General features: G+C 40.2%; 2 protein-coding genes across 2 annotated transcripts; one reads left to right on the plus strand and one right to left on the minus strand.

The window, feature by feature from the left end:
• Positions 1-3235: 3235 nt before the first annotated feature.
• On the plus strand, positions 3236-20377 carry KLB (klotho beta). Its single transcript, XM_068188896.1, has 5 exons — positions 3236-4283; positions 8972-9479; positions 11790-12058; positions 13539-14682; positions 16331-20377. Exons 1-5 carry the CDS (start codon positions 3546-3548, stop codon positions 16690-16692), a joined length of 3021 nt encoding a protein of 1006 aa, XP_068044997.1. The 5' UTR covers positions 3236-3545; the 3' UTR covers positions 16693-20377.
• On the minus strand, positions 18983-22911 carry RPL9 (ribosomal protein L9). Its single transcript, XM_068188899.1, has 6 exons — positions 22753-22911; positions 22557-22672; positions 21628-21723; positions 21181-21313; positions 19697-19777; positions 18983-19218 (listed from the first exon to the last, which is right to left on the minus strand). Exons 1-6 carry the CDS (start codon positions 22796-22798, stop codon positions 19112-19114), a joined length of 579 nt encoding a protein of 192 aa, XP_068045000.1. The 5' UTR covers positions 22799-22911; the 3' UTR covers positions 18983-19111.
• Between the last annotated feature and the right edge of the window lie 46 nt (positions 22912-22957).

Genomic DNA, 22957 nt, shown 5'->3' on the forward strand with positions numbered 1-22957 from the left:
TCCCAAAATACATTTTAAAAAGTGAGATATTAAAACTTGAAGTTGAGATTTTCCCCCTGTATAATAAGCCCAGACCTACTGTTAATATTATTACTGTTAATTACATTTTCTTATATTGAGAAATAAAAAATAGTATGTTTTCTTTTTGTTAATATCTTCTTTATTTTATTTCCACATTTTTGTATATTGCTATGTTGATACTCTTTTGGAATTGAAGCCAACTTATTAAGGGAAATTTCATGTTAAATTCTGGGGTTTTTTTTGTAGTAATAATGGTCATTAAAATACTAATTTACTAGATTGTAGTTTCTATTTTGGAGAAATCCCATAAGGAATGTTTTTCTTACTAGACTCTCTAGTAAAGAAAATTAAATTTTTCTGGCATTGTAGAAGCAGAAATTAGCATTTTGTTACAGATGAAAAATTCCAAAAATTCTTCATAAAGCTGTGGTGTAGTTTCTATTTACGTTAGGCTTTCTATAGTATCCATCACAATTCTGTGTCTTTAGAAAGACTTGATCCCATCTCAAACAGTTTTTGCTGTATAAGGTTAAGATAAGGGATTTGCGTGACGCTGTTGTGGGCGATTACATAAGTTGTGCTTCATTGAGCACCTAATACTAGTAGAGCTGAGCAGCTGATGTTAATGTAAACATTACACTTCTTCTGAGTGAACTTTGTCTTTAGGTATTTTTCTTCATTTACATATCTAGGCAGAATGAATGTGTCAACTCAGACACTCAGTCTAACATTCAAAATTCTATCCTTTTAACTAATGTGTTCAGCATTTCTGTAGATCAAACCCCAGATTTTCAAGCCAAGCCCCAAAACAGGGAGAGTATTTATTCAAGAGTCAAGTGATTCTTCATTTGAATCATATGCCTTGGCAAAGGCAAAGAAGAAAAGGAAATCCGATAAGTAAGAATTGAACTGAATAATCATTAGGCTTCCTAACTACTGAATCTGTATCAGCAAGTGCCCTGGAGATTTCAGCTTCTCCCAGTCTTGATTCATTCTGCAACCAGATTGATTAGGTGTGTGGACAGAGGCAGGAAATCCCACTGTGAAGCATCATATTTTATGATGTCCTCATACAGCATCAGGGTTGGAGCCTGGCCTGACTCTGCCACTTGAGCCAGTGGAATCATTAATTCTCCTCCTTTCACACCCTCACTTCCTAACACCCCCTGATCACATCTCACTCTTCCGTGCTGATTGCTTTCCAAGTTAAGAACAGTCAAATTAACATTTGTTTTCACAGTCAAATTAATTTTGCTTTTCCAGGTTAACAGTATTTCTTTTCCCCAAGTCTTTGCTCAGGTAATGAAATCCTTCTTCCAAATTCAAGTCACTGTACAATTCTCATCACTTAAACGGCTTCCTCTTTAACTTCATGAAGTTAAATTACAGCCCAAACAGTTAAATATGACCAAGCAGTAAGAAACTGGATTCACAGAGGCTTGAAGCATTGAAACACTTTCAAACCATGATTATAGCATGCTCCCAGTCATGTCAATAATAAGGAAAGAAGTACAGTTCATAACCTTATACAGACCAAGCACCTAAGAGCACCAGTCTCTGCTGCACCTTACACATCTCAGGCAGGTGCAGCACACTCTGCAGCCTTGTGCCAGTGGTACTAACACTGCTGTGCTTAGTGGGGAGAAGCCTGTTGCCTTTCCCTTACCCATGGGGCTTACCCAGATTGCCCATGGGGCTACAAAGCTGTTGTGGGTACTTGGAGCTCAAGCACCTGGTAATGATGGTGACTAGCTGCTTTAGAAGTGTAGTTGAGTTTTCTTTCGTGAAATAGGATACATAAAATCAGTGCTTTTAAATGTCAAAATAGAAAGATTATGTTAAGGCAATGACTATCAAACAGCCATTTTAAATGCTGTTCCATAGAACAAAAAAGGAACATGTTAGTATGTACTGTAAACCAACTTTGTACAGTCCCTGTCTGCTCCTCTTGTTCCCAAGCTGCCTGTGTGTGGTAGGATCTTGGCTGAGAAATGTAGATCAGTTACTTCTGGTTAGAGGAGAGGCTCATGTCAGATGTGTGGCTACCCCACCACCAGGGACCTGGAGTGCAGATGTCAGTGGGAGCTTTATCTTCATGTGTGGTCAAAATGTTTCTTGTAAAGGCTCTGCAGAGAAATGCTTACAAGCATGGACGTTTTCTTGTTTACCCTAAAAATAAATAAATTGGCTTCCATTTGTAGTAATTAATCAGCTTTACTGATAAATTAAAGGTATTTGTCAGTGGCATTCTGCAGTGCTGTGAGCGTGCTCTCACAGGGAGCAGGAGCAGTAAAGCAGCAGTGGCCCAGCAGTGCATCAGGACTTTCATGTCCTACATGGCAGCAGGGCTAATTCATCTGAGCAGAGTGCTCTGCTCCGCTGCTAAATTGTCCCCATGTTCAGATTTCAGTGTGTATCTTTCTTACCTGCAAAGTTACTCCATACTTCTACTGTTGTTCCTCAAGGCTCTTCTGCAGCTGTGGTCACACGGTTTCTGTTTCTATATGGACTCATTTTATATTACTGCACCTCAAGAAAAAAATGGCAGACATCAGTGTTACTGTGTTGAGTAAATTGACTATATCTCAACATACATACTGTTGCTAAACATGTTAAAAGATTAAATTATACTGCAAAATTGCTGTATAAATATTTGCTGTACTGATGCTCCAGCTGTGTATATGAATTGTTAAATTAATCAATATTGAAATAGAATATTTCAGGGATAATTATCTTTGGTAATTGTGTTTATTTGAAGAAATCCAGGAAAATGGTGTAAGAACTGAAACAGTCCCCTGTTGATTTTGTACTGCTGCTGTGTGTAGTGCTGTACAGGAGACTTTTATACAGGATAGAAAAATGGCTGCATTTGTGTTTGAAAGAAATATTGACTTGCTTTGTGTTTTTATATAGTTAGTTGGATGTGTGTATATCTCTTGTTCACAACAAAATTCCCCACAAGTCCAGGAAGAGTTTTTAAGCAGAAGTAGGTTGTTTGAGCAGGGTAGGACTGAGGAATCATGCACTGCCCTTCCAGCCATCCAATTACACAGACAGGATAAATCTCCTTTAAATTGGTGATTATGTGGTGTGAATTGTATTAATGTTTCCTCAAAATACAGCTCCACAAGAAATAAAGGATGTGATAGCTTCTTAGACCCTCTGTCACCTTTATTATCCCACCTGAATGACTGACCTTTAAATGATGATAAATTAGTTCCTAGCATTTCTGTTGCTGAGGCAGGCTGCAGTAAAAAGCCAGGTAGGTGTCTCAGTGGTCACACAGAGGCCACCTCCCTATAAATTACACCATTCTCAGACCTGTTCTACGTCTCACAGTTCAGGCTAATCATTGACAAGGCTTTTACGATCACAAGCTTTTAGTGAAGCTTTGATAAGACACTCCAGCAGTTTGTGGCAAATGAAAACGGCCTGCACGGCGTGGACTCCAGCAGAAGAATGGAATTTTTTCAGCATCAGTACAAGAAATCTGATTTTTAACACTGGCACTATAAACTGGCATCATGTGTGGCCAACGACTGGAGAAGATTGTTGCTTTTTGGACGTTAGTTTTCATAAGGATAGTTACTGGGCTTGCTGGAGAGGGAAGATCTGTGTGGAAAAAGGACTCCCACTTCAGCCTCGTGAGCGAAACACAGATGTTTTTATATGACACTTTCCCCAAAGATTTTCTCTGGGGAGTAGGGACAGGAGCTTTCCAGGTGGAAGGCAGCTGGAGGAAGGACGGGAAAGGCTCCTCCATCTGGGACCGCTTCACCCGCTCGGAGTTCAGGGACACTGACAGCACAGGCACCTCCAGTGACAGTTATATCTTGTTGGACAAAGATTTGTCTGCTCTGGATTTTTTGGGAGTTACTTTTTACCAGTTTTCAATTTCATGGTCAAGGCTTTTCCCCACTGGAGTGGTGGCAGCTCCCAATGAAAAAGGACTTCAGTATTATAACACCCTTATTGACTCTTTGCTATACAGAAATATTGACCCCGTGGTCACACTGTACCACTGGGACCTGCCCTTGATGCTGCAAGAAAAATACGGGGGATGGAAAAATGAATCAGTGATTGATATCTTCAATGACTATGCCACGTTTTGCTTCCAGACCTTTGGGGACCGTGTTAAATATTGGATTACAATCCACAATCCATATTTAGTTGCTTGGCATGGATATGGCACAGGTATTCATGCTCCTGGAGAGAGAGGGAAAATAAGAACTGTCTACTCAGTAGGACACAATTTGATCAAGGTACAGTATAATAAGATATTACAAATTGATCTTGCACTGATGTGGGAGATAATAGGAGGAATTGGTCCTGTGATCAATGTTTTTAAAAAAAATCACCTGCTGTGAAAGCACCAAGAAATAGCCTTTAGCTAAGGCAGTCTTTCTGTTGACCCTCACTTTGATCTTAGTGCTTGTCACAACAGCTGACTCAGTAATTATTTGTTTTAAAGTGCTTGTTTATTATTTTATTTAAATGACCTTTTACATACAAATTCTAACTCTTAAAGAACATTCTTTGTTCTTTACATTTAGTTAAACAGATTTGGCCATATTGAAATGACTATTCTATTAGTTTAGAAGGAAATAAATGTGTATTTGCATATTAAATCAACTTTACTGGCCATAGAGTATGTATATCTAAGTATGATTTGTTCTAGCTTAGTAAGATCATATTGCAAAATGTTTGCTTCTAAACTAGTAAGGTTGGTGCTTCCTGTGTTCAGAAGAAAACAAATGTCCTTTTCAGTACTTGAGAGTTTCAAATTATTTCCATGATGTACAGTATTTTTTTGCATCTGCTGTGCTCAAAGTGCTTTACAGAGCACGTCTCTATCCCATCTTTGCAGCCAGTATAATTTTCCCTGCTGAGACTATTCTTAACTATCACAAAGAGAATTGTTCTACAACTTGCCATACATTGTACATTTAATTAACAAATAAATCTGAATAGGTTAATCCTACAGAAAGAAGTATGCAAGTGGGAAAAAATTATTTGCCAGAGTAGTTAAAATATTCTGCAACTGACAAATTCTTGTATTTGCTTCTGGCCTTGAACCTTCAGAAAATCATTTTTCAAGAAAGTCACATTGCAGTCAATAGAAGTTTTACACACAGAAAAGTTGTCAAGAATCCTGAGTCACTAACTGATTTCAGACTTAGCAGAAGAATGATTTAAGTGTCCATTGCAGATCATGTTCTTTTCTGTGCCCAGCTGCATTACTCCCAGCTCTTTGATAGATCACTCTATGCCAGGATCTCTTCATGGACACTACTGACTTGGGAACTGTGGATGAGTGTGCCCCAGGAAAGTCCTGTAATTCATTCTTCTTAAAAACAAATTGCTACTTCATGAATGGGAAATAATAAATAATTACCTCTGTGTCCTACCAGACACTTCCTTCCCTTCCCCCAAAGGAGACTCCTTTCCTCAGGATGCAGAAAGATGAAACTACACAAGCACCTGTATTTCTTACAGAAGAAGGGAAGCCTGTCTCCATCAAGTATGGCTCTAGGGTGGACACCAGAATTATCTGTGCTTGTAAATGTCTTTGCTGGAAGATTTTTCAAATAGTAGCAGCCATCAGTGATGACGTAAAATTCAGCACTGATTCATAGTTTTTTGATGATTTGTTATTTTCAGGTTAGCTTTCTTAGATTTCTTGGTAATCATTAGGGAAAACACAATCCAAATGCAGGACAATTAACAGACAACAAATTATGACAGTAAAGCCTCAGTCCTTCATAACACTCTCTCAAGAAGTGTAGTCACCTGCATCTCGAGATGTAGGCAATCCTTCACAAGAATTGAGATTCAGTTTGCAAAAGAAAGGGTTTAATTCTGCTTTAGCTCTACTGACTATGGGGCATCTTTACCACAGACCAAAAAAGCCTTGAATGGAAATACACTCTTCAAATAAGCCACATACCCCTGCCCTTCTTCTGAACTGTAACATCATCATCATCAGACTACATTCTAGTTCTTCATGGTTTAAACACCAAACAAGTAGACACAAAGCCCAAATAATTTTATTATCATCTTTTCAATTGCAGTTTTCCTAAATGTTTTTGATTTCCAGCACACTAAAATAACTCCATATACCCCCCTGACATTGTTTTGTATACTCATGGCTGTTCAAAGAAAAATTGGCTGACTAAAGTATCTTAAGAATTTGAAAGTATTGCTCTATTGAAAGCTCTTTGCATGTGCATATGTTAAATTACAGGATCAGAATTTCAAGGAGTACGAGAATGTTTCAAAAAGAGAGAAGAACAAATACTGTTGGCTTCAGTTTATTAAGTTGACTTTTCTATCCTTTTTACATGGTTAGTACTAACTGACATAGTACTCTCTGTGACTTTTGAGACTAGGGAATATTTTCTACATTTATACCAGGAAAATATGCTGAAATTAATGAGTCATACATAGCTAGAATAAATACCCAATATTGATCCTACTTTAACTGTGTATTTAGCCTTGACATTTGTCCTTGCTCTAACAAGGAAAATAAAAGATTAGGAATTAAACTATAACTGAAAAAAGATTAGTCAAGATTTACTGAAAATACCCAATTTGATGTATGATACGGCTTTTAAATTGATGTTTGTTTCATATCTGGTCTTAAAAAACAAATTCTGTAAATCAGCTGATTCCATCAACAATAGTTTGCATTTAGCAAACACCTTCTATCTGAGAATGTCCAGTTTCTTTACAGATAATTAACAACTCAGATTTATAGGTAAGCAAATTATATTGTGTCTGCTATGTCTGTAAAATCCTTACTGTAGACAGTGAGAAGTTTTTTACAGTTAAGAGTTAATCCTCAGAATTAAGTCATCAGTGATAAATATGAATTTGTATATGAGGATTCTATCTTGACTCATATGAAATGCACTTATATATACTTGAGGTCTACCCCTCTAGAGTTATACCTGGGCCTATATCCTCTACTGTACACATTATTTTTAATAGCAATTTTATTTTCTTTTAATCACCTCCTGAAAATGTGTATGAATACGAGTTATCCCTGATTGGCTTTTACATGTCAATATTGCGTTCTAATTAGTTGTTTTTTGGCAAAGCCATCTTTCTCCACTTCACCTAGAAAAGTGTGATTGCTATGATTTACCTGGAGCTATTGTCGTGGTACTTGGCACTGTGCATCATACAGCTGAGTGCAGTGGGGGTTTCTTGTTAAGCTATAAGCCATATGCCATATGCCTTTCGTTCAACAGTGATGTTTGTGGGCTGTGTCTGGAGAAAAACTGTACAAACCAGGTGAGAAAAGAGGCAGAGCACAGAGTAAGCCTGGCCCCAGCAGCCACCCCAGGCTGGAGGGACTTTCAGGAGAGGACAGTGAGGGCAACTGAGGAGATGGCACTGGCCACTTAAATTTTCTGATGAGGCTACTAAGAAATCCATTTTATAACACTTTATCTTGCAATTTGCCTCATGAGTCCATTTTTGCTGGCTTCCCTCTTCAGCTACAGAACCTGCATTTCAAAGGTTAGTGTCACTTAATCAGTATTTTCAAAGACAGACTTTGAACAAATGTTACGAGCATGACCTTAGAAACCATAAACAACTGATACACAAAATTTCACAAACTGTAATTCTTTGGGACTGCCCAGCTTAAACAAATACCTACCTGACATCAGGCCTTTTGGAGGTTTTTTTAAACTGTCAAGGCTGTATGTTTCTAGATAAATTAACTGAAATTATTGTCAAAGGTAAGCAATGCTGTTTGGCTTAGTAATGATGACAATCTAACTCAGCACTCAGTGTTTCACAATGCTCCTAATGTTTTTCTCTGGGTGCAAACTATTATTTTCTTTCCAGCTTAAGAGCGTAACGCCACAGCACAGGCAAAAGGTAAACCCTGAGTTACTTGACAACTCTTCAGCTGGGAGAGGTCAGCTCCCCTCCCCTGCGTCAGATCACCTGATGTGATTCACGCTGCAGCCCAGAGTCACTCCTCTCTGACCTACCTGTCCTGTTTCCCTATAGGACTTTGACAATGCTAGTGGTTCCTCAGTCTCCCAAGTATTTCCGGTTTTGTGTAAGTTTTGTCTGCTGTATGCCCTTATTTAAGTCATTAATAGTGTGACATTTGAAGCTAATTGTGACATGTAATAACGACGCACTTTCTAAAACATTATGATAATCAGAAAAGCAGTATTAAGATGTGATACAGTGCAGTGGTCATTTCAAAGAAGAAACTAACTAAAATCCTGAACAAAATTCTCACTCAGAGCTGTGAAAGTTGACATTTGGGTTCAAACTTCACAGCTGGGTTCTTTGCCCAAGTTTTTACATTTAGGAATTGTGCAAATATCAAAACTTGAATACTTGTTCATATGACTAGGCCAGAATAAAGCAACTAAATCCCAAGAAGAGGGATGGGGTGGATGTGGTTTGATCAGAGTAAGTCCAGGTAACCCCTGGAGCACAGAGCACTTAGTAGCACAGAGTCACCACTGACAAATAAAATATCATATGAGATGCATCATTGATGGAATAATTGTAAAGATGGTTTGAAATTTTAACCATACCAGGAATCACCATTTGACAGAGAAAGACTCAGATGGGACTGGCTAGATCACAGAGTACAAATCCCATTGTTAGAGCTGTTGCAAAGTGTCTGTGTAACAAGAGCTGTTCTCATCCCGGCTGGGATCTCTCCTGAAATTTAGACATGTGTTAAAAGGCAAAAAGCCACAGCCCTAACGTGTCACAAGACACGAGTTACTGAGCATTGCCTTCATCCCAAGGAACCTTGCAGGGTAACAGTGACTGCCCATTAAACTGTGCAGGGTAATTCATGTGCCATATAAGCCTGCAGTGACTCAGATGGAGCTACCTGCCTCTCTAGCTGCCAATGCACAAAAAGACTTGTTAGAGTTACAATTTAATGCTATTTTTCTCTCATCAGGCTCATGCAAAAGTTTGGCATACCTACAAAGAACACTTTGAACCCTATCAGAAGGGGATGATATCCATAATATTGGGATCCCACTGGATCGAGCCTAACAAATTGGAAGATGAGTCGGACATTTCTAAATGTCAGAAGTCCATGGAGAGAGTACTCGGATGGTTTGCTAAACCTATCCACGGGGATGGGGATTATCCAGAAGAACTGAAAGATGAATTCTTGTTTTTGCCACACTTTACTGAAGATGAAAAAAACTACATAAAGGGAACAGCTGACTTCTTTGCTTTTTCCTTTGGTCCTAGTAACTTTAAACCTCCAAACACTCTATCAAAAATGGGACAAAATTTGTCACTCAATTTGAGGGAAGTACTGAACTGGATTAAACTGGAATACAACAGTCCTCGAATCTTGATTGCAGAGAATGGCTGGTTCACTGACAGCCATGTGAAAACAGATGACACCACAGCCATCTACATAATGAAAAACTTCATTAATAAGGTTTTACAAGGTTTGTACAGAAATTACTTGTTGGATTTTTCAGAGAGCACTTTTGATAATTTGATATTTAGTTCTGTAATAATTTAATCTTTTTTTTTAAGAGATAATGGCAACAAAGTTAATCATTAATTATTTATACTGCATGAGTACAAGTCATGGATCAGGATCTACTGGTGCTAGGTGTTATACAAACAGAAAAAACCCATAGCCCCTGTCCCAGAAAGCTAAAGTCCAACATCTGCATTGGGTTAAGTTTGGTTAGGGTTAGGGTTTCCATACTGAAACTATTACTCCTGCAGGACTCTTAAGACTCCACCTATAGTAGGTACAGAAAAGCCTTGAGATTGTCTTCTGTGAATGTCACCTCTGGTGACATAGGGAGCTTAGTTTACTCCTGAGCTTTCCTACCTTCAGCCCTTTGTTTCTGCCCCAAAAATTCCCCTTGTTTTTCAGGGTTTTTTTCCCATCCTCACTCTAACAATCAGTCAGGATCCTGACCTGTTTCTGCCCTCTCCTTTCACTGTCCCTGCAGACAATGCTACCAACATACTCTCACTCTGATCCACCAGATCTCTGTCACCTGCCTAACTTTTAATTTTCTTTACCATAAAGTATACATAAAATAGTAATTTTTTCCCCTACCCATTCAAATGGCCACAAAATCTCAGCATGCACCATCTCAAGTACAACAGCATCTTTTGCTCTGACAATTAAACTTATCCCCATCTATTCAATATGCTTCAACAAACAAAAATGTTCTCAGTTGTCACTTAGTCTGTCCCTAGATGTCTGCTCCCATTTGTTCAACCTTCCTCATTGCGGACATCAACTACTCAACTTTACTTGTAAGGCCATTCTAGCTTATCTCATTATCCTCTGCACCATTCTCTGCCTCTGCATTTTGCAATGGGTATTTTCAGATATTTTTGTACTTTCTCCCATGATTTCCCTAATTTAGAAGTTGCCTTCTTTGAAAATATATGCCATTGTATTGCTCTGTTACATTTCCTCATCTCCTTTCCAGTATTCTGGTCTTGTCTATCAGCTTCCCATATATTCACATTGCAAGCTCTTGGGCTTTCTGATTTCATCTGGCAGCTAGGAAAACATCCAGCTGGACTATGCCCATGCTTCTGGGTACCTTGGAACTCTGCTGCATCAATACATGCATTGTGCAAAACTGCTTTCTGCTCAAGTTGCAGCCTGGTGTGACTAGGGCAAGGAAGTTCAGTGGAAATACAGAACAACGCAAAATGGTATGTCCTGGGAAAATGAGGCTAAATGATATTGGAAAGAATAAAGAAAACTTCATCTTTATTCCTTTGCTTTCTGGTGTGGTGGGCTACAGGTAAAATATGGCTTGTCCACCTGTCTGTGTCAAAATCCTCAGCAATGCTACTTGGTCATTTCTTTGCCTTGGGTATTCCAGCCCTGATAAGGTTAACATGAAGAGTTATCCTGTGTTATTTCCTAGCTTAAAGGTAGTGACAGGCAGTGAACATGACTGACTGTGAAGTTTGGACTTTTCCTTCCAGGCTGCCAGCTGGCACGAGCCTGCACAGGTGAAAAGCGTTGTGGTTAGTTGGTGTCTGCTGAGAAGTGCTTTGCAGGCTCTGCTGCCCTTCCTGAAGAATCAGGTTCCACATCTGAGAAAGCAGCTGTGTTGTTATCTTTTACATATATTATATGTAAAAGATCATATCTAGACTCCTTTGCAAGAGGGACACTAAGATTGCCTGAAGAAATCAGCATGCACTGCACCCACCCATTTGGTGACTAAATCAGTCTCTGGGTTGCTCTACCCTACTTCTCTAAAGTCATTAACAGTCCCATGCTAACAAAAAAAAATTTCAATCTACAAGCTGAGTAGACATTCCCAAATATTTGAGCTTATAGACATCTTTCAAATAAAGGTAGAGAGTTTAAGCTGCATGACAAATTTATAAACCAGATCAACTGTTGCTCCCTTTATTTTAACTCATGATTCTCTAATTTTACTGGTATTATTTTACTGGCAAATTGTCAAATGAAACTTCAAACCTGGATGTAATATAAAATTTCTTGTTTGGTCAGAGCAGAAATAAAGAATCCTACAGTAATTTAATTTCTTAAGGACACCTTAATTTCTTAGTGACACCTTTTTTTTAGTAAATGAAGACTAAGATATATACATCAGTTTTGCAATGAATTACAGTTGGTCCATACAGATGTTGAGAAGACACCCAAGATTTTCAAAATAAATAGCACTTTCTCATAAATATCCCTTATATATGTTAGAGTACTAAATACAAGACTCTTGATGCTACCTTCTCTTATGCAGCTATTAAATACGACAACATAGATGTGTTTGGTTACACAGCCTGGTCCCTCCTTGATGGCTTCGAATGGCAACATGCTTACAACATCAGGCGTGGATTATTTTACGTAGATTTCAAAAGCAAAAAAAAGGAAAGGATTCCTAAGTCATCTGCACTTTATTATAAACAAATCATACGAGAAAATGGCTTCTTCCCAAAGGATTCTACCCCAAACTTGCAAGCTCAGTTCTCCTGCGAGTTCTCCTGGGGTATCACCGAGTCTGTTCTCAAGGTAAGCATAAAATATTAAGCGGATCTCTGGAAACAGAGTGATTAGCAGCTTCGTGAACAAATGGCTGTATATGGCACCTTGCATTCAAGAATTTCAATGCACACTGCCAACAGAAGTTAAGCCATAATTGCATTGGTTCAATTTCATGTTTTCAGGTGAGCTGGTCACAGAGTGCTGGCTGCTGCTGCAGGAGCCCTTCCAAGCATTGCCCTCCCTCTGCTTGCATCTCCATGTGGCAGATCAGATGAGGAAATTTCAGACCAAGAAGTCGATCCAACCAATTGTTACTGGGTTATTTTTAAACCAGGGGTTTCCAAATCCAGTTTGCAGTGTGGCCATAGGGATGCTTGTGAAGGCCTGATGGAGAGAGTGACAAAGGGCAAGGACAAGGCGATTACACTGGTGGCAGCAGAGCCACCTGCAGGCTCCAGGTCTTGTCTACAGCAGAAACACATTCCTGGGTTAGGCCTGGCTCTAAGTGCCACTCAGACAAGTGGGTAAGAAGCCAATCTTTAAAAAGACACCTAGCAGAGGTGAAGATAATTAACCTTGAGGTTTTACCATCTGAGCTCACATTAGAAAACAGATTATACAACCTTTGTCCAAACTGGTTCCTACAGGACTTATCAATACTTTTCTTCTATTTCTGCTTTAAACCTAGTAAATAAGCTAACTGTATGTATGGGCAGTGTTGGGATACCCTTCTTGTCATTGCACATAGACAGTCGCATGACAAATACCAGCCTCAAAAAATAACAACAAAATCCCATAATTTAACCTATTCACTGACAACCGTAGAGGAAGAAAAAGTTAAGCTTCTGTAAATCTTGTTAATATATAGCACCAAATGAAGTACATTTCCTTTAAAAAAAGCAATCTAAATAATTTAAACTTCACTATATTGTACTATGAAACCTAAAAAAAGCATTTAAAATTGGAATATTAAAAAAAAAAGTGTTATTCCAAACTTTTTCAACGATTAGAAGATAGAAAAGATGTAACTAAATGCCACAAGCTGTTTGTGTCAGATTACTATGCCTCAGTTTCACAAGGCTGATCACAGCAGCAGTGCCAAAATAATCCATGCCTGCCTCATACAGCCCCTGGTGCTGGTTCTCATCACCCGCTCTCCTGGCAGCTGCCCGAGACCTGCTGTGTGCATGACCAGAGTGAACTCGACCAGGGAGAGCCATCTCTGTGAAAACATGCCATGTAGGCTGGTGGCAGGGCAAATGCCCATGTGTAATCATAAAGTGCAATTTGGATGTTTTTCATAGGGAAAGGAACAGAATGATAAGATGACCACTAGCACAAAGTCCATATAGGTGAGTTGGTTATCCTCTTCCCCCTGGAGCATCTAAGCAGAGCCTTCTGACATCCAGCACTAATTGACAGCTAAACACAGGCAGAAATGCAGACTACAAGCAGGTATTAAGTTCATTTAATTAAAACCCATTATAGCATATTTTTATTTTCACAGGCAGAATCGGCAGCTTCCTCACCACAGTTCTGCGATTCCAGCTTGTACCTCTGGAATGTCACAGGAGATGGGCTTCTGCACAAAGTTGAAGGGGTAAAGCTAAAAACCCGACCAGCACAGTGCACAGATTTTGTCAGTATTAAAAAGCAACTGGATCTCCTGGAAAAAATGAAAGTCACCCACTACAGATTTGCACTTGACTGGTCACTAATTTTACCCAATGGAGATTTGTCAGTGGTCAACAGGCAAGTTCTTAGGTATTACAGATGTGTGATTAGTGAAGTCCTGAAACTCAACGTTCAATCCATGGTCACCTTGTATTATCCAACTCACACCTACCTGGGCCTGCCGGGTCCTTTGCTGCAGACAGGAGGATGGTTGAACCAATCCACTGCCTACGCTTTTCAAGACTACGCAGCTTTATGTTTTAGGGAGCTTGGTGATTTGGTTAAACTTTGGATTACAATAAACGAGCCTAACCAGCTAAGCAATGTCTACAACAGGAGCAGCAATGACACGTACCGGGCAGCACACAATTTATTAATAGCACACGCCATGGCCTGGAGAATATACGATGAGCGGTACCGGTCCTCTCAGTACGGCAAAGTGTCCCTGTCCCTGCATTCGGACTGGGCTGAGCCTGCCAACCCCTTCTTTGAATCCCATTCAAAAGCTGCCAACAGGTTTCTTCAGTTTGAAATAGGCTGGTTTGCCAATCCCATATTTAAGACTGGGGACTATCCAGCTACTATGAAGGAATACATTGCCTTTAAAAACAGAAAAGGCCGTTCATATACTTTGTTGCCATCTTTCACAAGAGAGGAAAAGCAGCTTGTCAAAGGTGCAGCTGACTTCTATGCACTGAATCATTTCACCACCAGATTTGTGATTGACGAACCTCAGAATGGAAGCCAGTATGAATTTGATCGTGACATTCAATTTCTGCAGGATATCACCTGCCTGAGCTCCCCTTCTCGTTTGGCAGTGGTGCCTTGGGGAATGCGCAAAGTTCTCAGGTGGATCAAAAAAACTTACGGTGACATCGACATTTACATCACAGCAAATGGAATAGATGACCCATCCCTAGACAATGATGAACTTCGAAATTATTACTTGGGCAAATACGTACAAGAGGTTTTAAAAGGTGAGTACATGACAGATTCAAGTTCCCCAGAGCCATTTCCATGGCTCAGACCCCGGCACAGCTAAGTCTTGCCCTGGACAGAGTGAGCAGTCCTGGTTCAGATGCAGGAGCCAGCAGCACTAAGCCCCTGAGGGGCCCAACTCTACAGCCACACTCAGGGCAGCTACAACACAAAGGAATGGCATCAAGTGCCTTGCACAAAATGCAGCTACAGCTGCCTCCAGTTTAAGCCATGAGAGAAGCTCTCTGGGCATGCACATACAGCAGAGTAGTTACTCAGAAATTATTAGGAGATGGCACTTAAGCCCAACAACTCCCAAGAGACAATTAAAGTTTCTACTCTCCAAAGAAAGGCAAGAGCCTCCTTGCTTACTGAACTAGTCACTGGACAGGAAAGTGCAAGCAAGTCCAGAGACCTGAAAGGACATGCAAGTCCAGAGACCTGAAAGGACATACAGAGTACAGCAGGGCACCAGCAGCACCAGCTGCTGTTGAAGGGAGAGTCCAGCTCTAGTTCTTGTTCCACTGCTTGTTTTCTCCTGGGCACAAACAGAAATCTACTTCTTCGCTTTAGAAAAAAACTAGCAAGTTATGGAATTAGAGAACAAAAACATTCAAGGCAATGATCTTCAGCAACAGCTTCTTGTATGAGAAATGCTGCAGGGACCTCACCCCTCCCCTACCCTCCCTCTTCCTCTGACCAATCATTAAAGAAAAGCAGTGAAACACAGGCTACCAGCAAGGCCTTGGTACCTGAACCATACAGGCAAAATGAGATGTGCAATACATCCCTGCCCTCACTGTTCCCTACTGATGACCATTAGAGAGATCCTGATCAGGACATGGGGGGTTTAAAAGCTTTTCTGAGGTAACTGACATCAAACAAAGTCTAGGTATCCTGGGTTCTCCTCTCTAGCAGTTAATAAAAAATGAGAAATGTTAACTCATGGCTAAGCATGGCTTCAGACTACTTTTAGACACCAAGAAAAAAGTGTTCTCTCTCCAGGGCTTAGCTTTCTCAGTTACCACAGGACTGATAAGCATTTGCTGATTTATTTTCCATGCTAATTTCATACTGCAAACAAAAGAACAATACGTTACTAAAGGAATTAAGTTATTAAATGTTTACATGTTCTTAGTCTGGGTCACATTCCCAACGATGCTCAGTGCTTGCACATGACTTCAAGGCCTGCTATTTTAAAGTATTTTCACCCAGCACTTTGGTGCAGCAGTGTCACACAGAGCCATGCATGCTGCAGATGAGCAGCTGAGTTTGGAGCAGGGCAGGAATTCTTGGAAAGCTGCAGTCGTAACACTTATGGACAGCTGTTCCCAAGTCTTTGCAGCTGGCTTCAGTTAAGAGCAGCATCTAGCTTTTCCCAGGAAAACAAATTCCCTGTACAAATCCAGTTTTCATGGCATAGGTCTAAAAATTCCCAAATCATAACTAATTTTTAAAAACAGTATGGCACTGTCCCTATGTAATTAAGACATCTGAGTCTTAGAAGCAGTAAATATTTTATGATATAAGTACTCTTTCTAAATTTATAAAAATTTGAAATCTTAACTCCTTACCAGAAACTCTGCAGGTTTTACCTGACTTGTAGTTTTTTATTAACACTTTGTTTTGGTTTCTTTTCCTTCTCAGCCTACCACATTGACAAAGTCAAGATTAAAGGCTACTATGCATTTAAGCTGACTGAAGAAAAATCTAAGCCTAGATTTGGATTCTTCACTTCAGATTCAAAAGAAAAGCCTTCAGTAAGATTTTACAATAGCCTGATTAGCAACAATGGCTTTCCTGCTGACCACTCAGTCTGTGGCCCCTCTAGCCACGAAAAGCAGTGTAGCTTCTGCTTGTTTATTTCTCAGAAGAAGCCGTTAATATTCTTTGCCTGCTGCCTTTTCTCTACCCTCAGTTTGCTTTTAGCTATTATTTTTTTTCACAAAAGAAAAAGAAGGAAACGTTTTAAGGCAAAAAGCATCAAATGCATCTGTGTCTCATTTTAAAAGGGGGCACAAGCCCACTTTCAGTGAGATCCATCACTGCATCCTACAGTGGATGATACCACTCAGACAACTGTGGAAAAGCAGTCACTCCAGTCACACACACCAAGCATTTCATTCAAAAACAAAGTAATCACATTGACAGGAAGAACAGCCATGCCACTTGTTTCTAGTGAAATTACTTTTATCCACCTACTGTACCTAGAAGACAACTTCCTCTGTTAAAAAAAAAAAAAATATGACCCTCCTGTGCCTTGGAATAACCTTTAAAACAGCTTTACTTGCAGAGAGCAACTTTTGAGAACTGGTATGCACCTTTTTCAAGTCTTGTGATGTGTATTCATGTTATGAGTGTTGTTCAGCATGAAACTGCACCTGTTAGGGTTTAGAAGTGTTATTAAACTCCACAAAACTTCAACTAAGTACAACACCAGGAATGAAATGTGCCAGGCCAGCTTCTGAAGATACCCCTAAAAGAACAAAACCAAGTTAACTCCATTATTGACCAATAGATATCCCTTACAGATTGGGTGAAGTAGTTTTAAGCAAATGTAACTGCAGACAAAACCATATACAATCACAATTTTTCACCTCCAAAATGGAGCAGCCATAAAAATTTTTACTAGCAGATAACATCTTAATAGTTAACCCACTCAAAGGTGAGGAATGTAAAATGCACTTGTCATTATACAAGTGGATTTTGGGCAATTTTGGAATTTTTTAACATGCGTGGGATGCTTTAGCAACTTGTTGCCAAGTATGTTTCTGTACTATCCCAATGTTTTATATATTTTTTCCAAACTGAATGGAGCAAGTGACAATGTGGATTTTACTACTGCACAGAAATAGTATAACCTCCCAGTTAGATGCTGCTACATGGCAAGATTAGCAGTGAAGAAACCAAGCTGTATCCCCAGATAATTCACTGCTGGTGAAACTCAGCAATACACTCTGACTGAGCTTTGAGGTCAAGTCCTTTGTTTTCTTATTTGAGCAATAAAGCATTGTATTTTCAGACTACTGCTTCTATCTATGTATTTAGTTTAAATGGTCTTACAAATCTAGTTCTACTGATTTCAGTTTTGTTTTTCATTTACTTCAGATTCTGTCATCACACCTCTGAGGCTTGAGAAAGATGTGAAAGAACACTGGTCTTCCCTCTATGAGGAAAATGCTTTTACTATTTCTTAATGACTCAAAAATGCCACTTCATGACGTTGTCACAGAAAGATCATGGTAGCATGGCCTACACATTGCCCTACCAGTCTCTGAGCACATTCATTCAGTCTGAATGAAGTCCAATGGTTTGAAAACACATTGGTAGGGCGGAACCACTGTGCAATCTACTTCTATAAAAGCCATCAGGCTCATGCAATCACCATTTAGTTCTTAAAAAAAAAAAAAAAAAAACCAAAAAACCAACAACAAACTCAAGATATGAAATATAGTTTATTTTACTAAACCTCTAAGGGTGTTCTCACCTTGTACCAGCTGGCATTGCTGGTACAATATCTCGCAGTAATTACGATTGGGATCCAGACAACTGTGAATAAAACATTAAGAGCTTTTAGAAACATTTTAGCAGTGCAAAGTTGAAACTGTAAGTTTATAACACTTTGATGTTTATCTGATAATTTTAATGTAAGACAGACATTAATAGCTCAAAGAATTTGCTTGATTTCACAAATCTTTAAGATTTAAGTAATCTTTAAGATTACTTAAAGATGCCTTCAAGCACAACAGCTCAACTGTTCAACAAATGTAGTAAGTTGCTCCATCTCTCAAAGCACTTAGAATGGCACTAAAAGTTTGGGGGTTTTTTTGAGGCTTGCAAATGTTTGGTATCTGGAGGATGATTTTTTAAAAAAAATGGTTTATGAAACTCAGTTCATCTACATTCTGCCTCAAGCTTAGGTTCTCAAGGCACACAGCACAGAAGTTATTTGCAAGTCAGACTGTCTCATCCTGCACAGGTGTTTTGTACTATGTAAGGAACCACACACAGCTGAAACCCATCAAATTCCTTTAGCAGTTAAAATTCCTAAATTATCCCCAAATCCTCCTACTCAACTTCAGTAACAATGTCCATGGACAATGTAAATAGTTGTCCTTGTTAAACTGACCTGTTTACCAGCATTTACATGATAACTGCTCGGAAGACCTTTATATATAAATTGGGTCCTGTCCACCATTCATATAGTAGCAAAATGCCAAGTTGATGAAAGATGGAAAACTGCTGTTGAAAGACCTACCAAAATTCAAGTTTTATGATGCATCTTATGATGTCTTTTACAAACAAAATTTCATCCCTATTGGGAACCTGTTTAACCATGGCCATACTGAAGCAGATAAACCTTGTCAAGTCCCCATCTCTACAGAGAAGATGTACAATGTGTATTAGGATGATACCAACCTATGAGTTTTACTCATCTGCCTGCTGCACTGTTCCTTTCTCAGAAACATAGATCCCATCCAAGAATTTCCTGATATCCTTGTTCTTGACTGTTGTGGCTTGCTGGATCAAAGCAGCTGCAGATGAAGTGAGACTGTTAGCACAAAGCCAAAAGGTCCAAGCCAACTTGTAGTCTTTGTTTATGCGCCAGTATTTCAACTAACAAACAGGACTGTCATCTAGAGACAGAATTACCAACTTTAAATCCTGTAGAGTCTAATGAAAATAGGATGCATTTCACTGAGCTCATCTTGGCAACTCAGGGCAGAAGCACTTCATTACTGCACACAAGTACAACTGAAAAGCTGAAAAGTTTGGTGCCAAAAATGCCATAAGTACTGACTTGAAGAAGAAGGTTCTGCAGATTTGTAAAAACATCTTTAAGCTTAGAAACAGAGTAAGGAACGATGAAAAGCAATTACAGTCACTAGAGCAAAAAAAAAAAAAAAAAACTGGGCTGTTGTTTACCTCAGGGTTTGAGGTAAAGAGTTTGCTAAGCCGGTATCTTCAGATAAAAGTTTCCATATAATTTTCCACACATCTACTTTCACAAACCTGAATTAGAGACCAGCTCAATGTCATTCCCTTCAAGGATCAGCTCATCTTTCTGGGCTTGAGATACTGCGCAGGTAACACCTATGGAAAGGCAAACACATAATCCACACTGTTGAAGGTGTCAAGTGTATTAAAGAAACAATATTAATGTCCTATCCCAATTTACATATCTAGACACTAGTATTCAAGACAATAATTAGTTTCTATGACTTTGTTAAAGAAAGTCCCTCAAATCCATTACAGAGTTGTCCTCCCTCACAGCTTCAATTAAAGATTAGTGCAAGTCATGCTCTGAAGTGAAAGCTACTGAAGTGATAGTCCTGCTTACCCATTATTACATTAGAGCATCAATCACCAACACTGTGTAGAAGCCAGCGCTTTGCCAGCACAGCTGTCAGCAAGGTGGTGCCATTTCCCACAGGCTTGTGCTCATTAAGACAAAACTGGAGTTAGCCCAATCAAAAGCCATTAAAAACTACCTGCCCCTGTCAGGTCACGCACTGTTTACACTAGCAATGGTGCAAATACTCACAAGGAGTAAACATGACGGCATTCGAGACTCTAACAGGAAACTTGAATTTGTAAGGGGAGTAACAGAAGTTTTTACAGTTTCATCTATTTAATCAACAGATATCAGATTTTAAGCCAGACCATTACTAACAGTAAATGCTGACTTAAAAAGAAATCAAATACAATAATCAAGCCCACCCTTAATATCCCACAGTAAATCAAAAACCCTGTAACTCTGCTGCACTGTTATCTACCAGTGTTTTGGGACAAGTCTGATGCATTCCTCTACAGTCACCCCAAAACATCATTAAATGTCCTTACCCATATCCTCACCAGAAGTGGAATTAGAAAAAAACAAATGGATAAGGGAAATCTTTCCTACAGTCTTTATGTAACTCTGTTTATGAAATGTTTTGTTGCCTCCCTCCAGAAGTTTAACAAGCTCCATCAAGTGCCTGCTTTTCTGTTAGACATTTTACTGAAACTCCAAGTGTGCAAGATGTAAAAACAGCTAATAAGATGGCAGTTTCTAAGATTATTGTGCATGCTCCTAGATGATCAGCAAATTCAAACACCTTAAAGACCATAACTATGATTTGGTATGAAACTAGCTCATGTATAGTGTTTTAAAACAGAAATGCAAATCTAACACTAAGCAGTTGCAGGTTTCCAACTATCAACACTGTTTTAAGATCTCCCAGTGATTAACGTAGATCCTGGATTCCTTGTATTACAGTAACCAACTCCAGACTGGTTATAAGCTAGCTCTTGCTAGTAAAAATAAATTACAGAGGCATTATTAGTAATAAATCTAAACAGTGGCAATGATATCAAAAGAAGATTACATAAATGCAGACAAGCACATGCTGCTCCAACAATTATTCATCCTCTCCCATTCCCAGTGGCAGAGCCCAAAGAAAACAGCTTGGAAAGCCTAGTTAAAACCAGCAGAATGTGTCTCCAGAAACGCTCACCTGGCCTCATCCGCACTCTGCGAATGTACTTCTCTCCCAGGAAGTTCCGGATCTCCACAAGTGAGCCATTGTCCTGTATGACTACGTTGATCGGGAAGTGAGCGTACACCGACCTCATCTTGTAGCGAAAGCCCTGGGGCACAGGACACAGCCAGGTGTTGAAAGCAGAACAGGCCCAAGGCAGAACACATGCACGAATCTTACAGGAGAAACTAAAGTCAAGGTGTAGCAACAGCTTCTGAAAAAGGGCAGGACACTGAGCCCAGGAGACATCCATCCTTTCCTCCACCTGCAGAACTTGCCTGACAGCAAAGGCAAGGCAAAAAGCCAAAGGAGAAAGAAGCTGCATTTTGGATGCTTAGAAGCGCTCTCCCTCCATAAAGTAAAAGGCTCTCACTGCAAGTAACAAAAAGGGCAGCAGTTATCCTGGTTCCAAACACAACTTACCAGAGTGACCCCCTTGATCATGTTCTGTACATGGCTGCAAATGGTGCGAACTGTTGCCAGCTCCTTCCTGTTACCCCACCACTTGTCAACACGCAGCTGCATCAAAAATCACATTAACAAAGCTTTCAGCTACACTTCAAAACCAGCAACAAAATAATTACGCGACAAATGAGGAACAAAACTTGCAGATAAACTACCAAAAGCCCACCAAACAAAAACACAGAACTGTTTTGTTTATTTGACAGACTACTTACTAAAGGCCCACCTGGTTCCTGTCTTTTAAATCCTAACCTGAGACACGGGAGAAACGTTTGTATTCTTCAGGTCTTGCCACTAACAAATCTTCAAAAGAGCTGGGGTAGATAAATATACAGTCCTGAGCTAACGCATGCGTTGGCAATTGCTAAGCGTATTGTTTTAAAGTCTGCCTCCCGTGCATCGCCAACTTAAATGAAACCCTGAGTGTGGATCCCCAGTTTCAATGAAACGCTCGATCTTTATGAAACAGTAGCTGAAATCAGTCACGCCCCATGTTTTCTTACACTTGTTGAGACAATAAGAAAAACCATGCATTTATCTATCTCTGCTCTCCTAATATAACTTGCAGTTTCTGGAAATCCAGTAAACTGATTTTTATCCTCTAAAAGATCCAGTTTGTAGAACAGCACAGAGTAATCAACCCCTTTCCCTGTAACTGTCACTAGATAAGAATGCAATCTACGTAATTACTCCCGCAGTGCCCGAGGAGGCCCCGCGCTTCCCTCAGACCAATTTCTCCCTCAGAAAACACAGGAATAAGCAAAATCTACCAAACAACTCACCCGCAGCCGAACATTTTTGGTCACTCTCCTACACCGCCACCAAGTTTTAAGCCAGTCATAAAGCTCCCCTCTGTCTCCGGGCAGCGACAGGGCCTGTGCAGCACTCACCTTCTTGTGCTTCTTTCCCAGGAGGGACAGCTCCACGTTGATGTGGTTAAAATCCCTCCTCAAGGTTCCTCGGGGCCCCTTCACGATGACCGTCCGGCCCTTCAGCGAAACTCCCACTGCGGACCAAAGGCGGACACGCGTTACGGGCTGCGGGGGCGGCACGGCCGAGCGCCTCCCGACCGCGGCGCGGACTGACCTTGCTCGGGAATGTCCACGGTCTGGTTGCTGAGGATGGTCTTCATCCTGCGGGAGACAGCGAGAAACGCTGGAGGCTCTCTCGGCCTCGCGCCCGCGGGGCCCCCGCCCGCTCCTCCCCTGCGCGACCCGGCGCCCCCCCCGCGCTGTCAGCGGCGGGCTCCGCTCCCCGCAGCGGCGCCCCCCGCCCGGGCCCGGAACGCGGC

Source organism: Anomalospiza imberbis, chromosome 4 (assembly GCF_031753505.1).
Source record: "Anomalospiza imberbis isolate Cuckoo-Finch-1a 21T00152 chromosome 4, ASM3175350v1, whole genome shotgun sequence".
In the NCBI taxonomy this organism is placed as follows: Eukaryota; Metazoa; Chordata; class Aves; order Passeriformes; family Viduidae; genus Anomalospiza; species Anomalospiza imberbis.

Excerpts from the sequence above, each read along its gene's own strand:
- RPL9 (XM_068188899.1), bottom strand. The coding sequence starts at position 22,798 with ATGAAGACCATCCTCAGCAACCAGACCGTGGACATTCCCGAGCAAG. Across the intron at positions 21,724-22,556 it reads TGGGAAAGAAGCACAAGAAG|CTGCGTGTTGACAAGTGGTG; the intron begins GTGAGTGCTGCA and ends TTTTTGATGCAG. Across the intron at positions 19,778-21,180 it reads CAGAGTGCGGATGAGGCCAG|GTGTTACCTGCGCAGTATCT; the intron begins GTGAGCGTTTCT and ends GCCTTTCCATAG.
- KLB (XM_068188896.1), top strand. The coding sequence starts at position 3,546 with ATGTGTGGCCAACGACTGGAGAAGATTGTTGCTTTTTGGACGTTAGTT. Across the intron at positions 9,480-11,789 it reads CATTAATAAGGTTTTACAAG|CTATTAAATACGACAACATA; the intron begins GTTTGTACAGAA and ends TCTCTTATGCAG. Across the intron at positions 12,059-13,538 it reads TCACCGAGTCTGTTCTCAAG|GCAGAATCGGCAGCTTCCTC; the intron begins GTAAGCATAAAA and ends TTATTTTCACAG.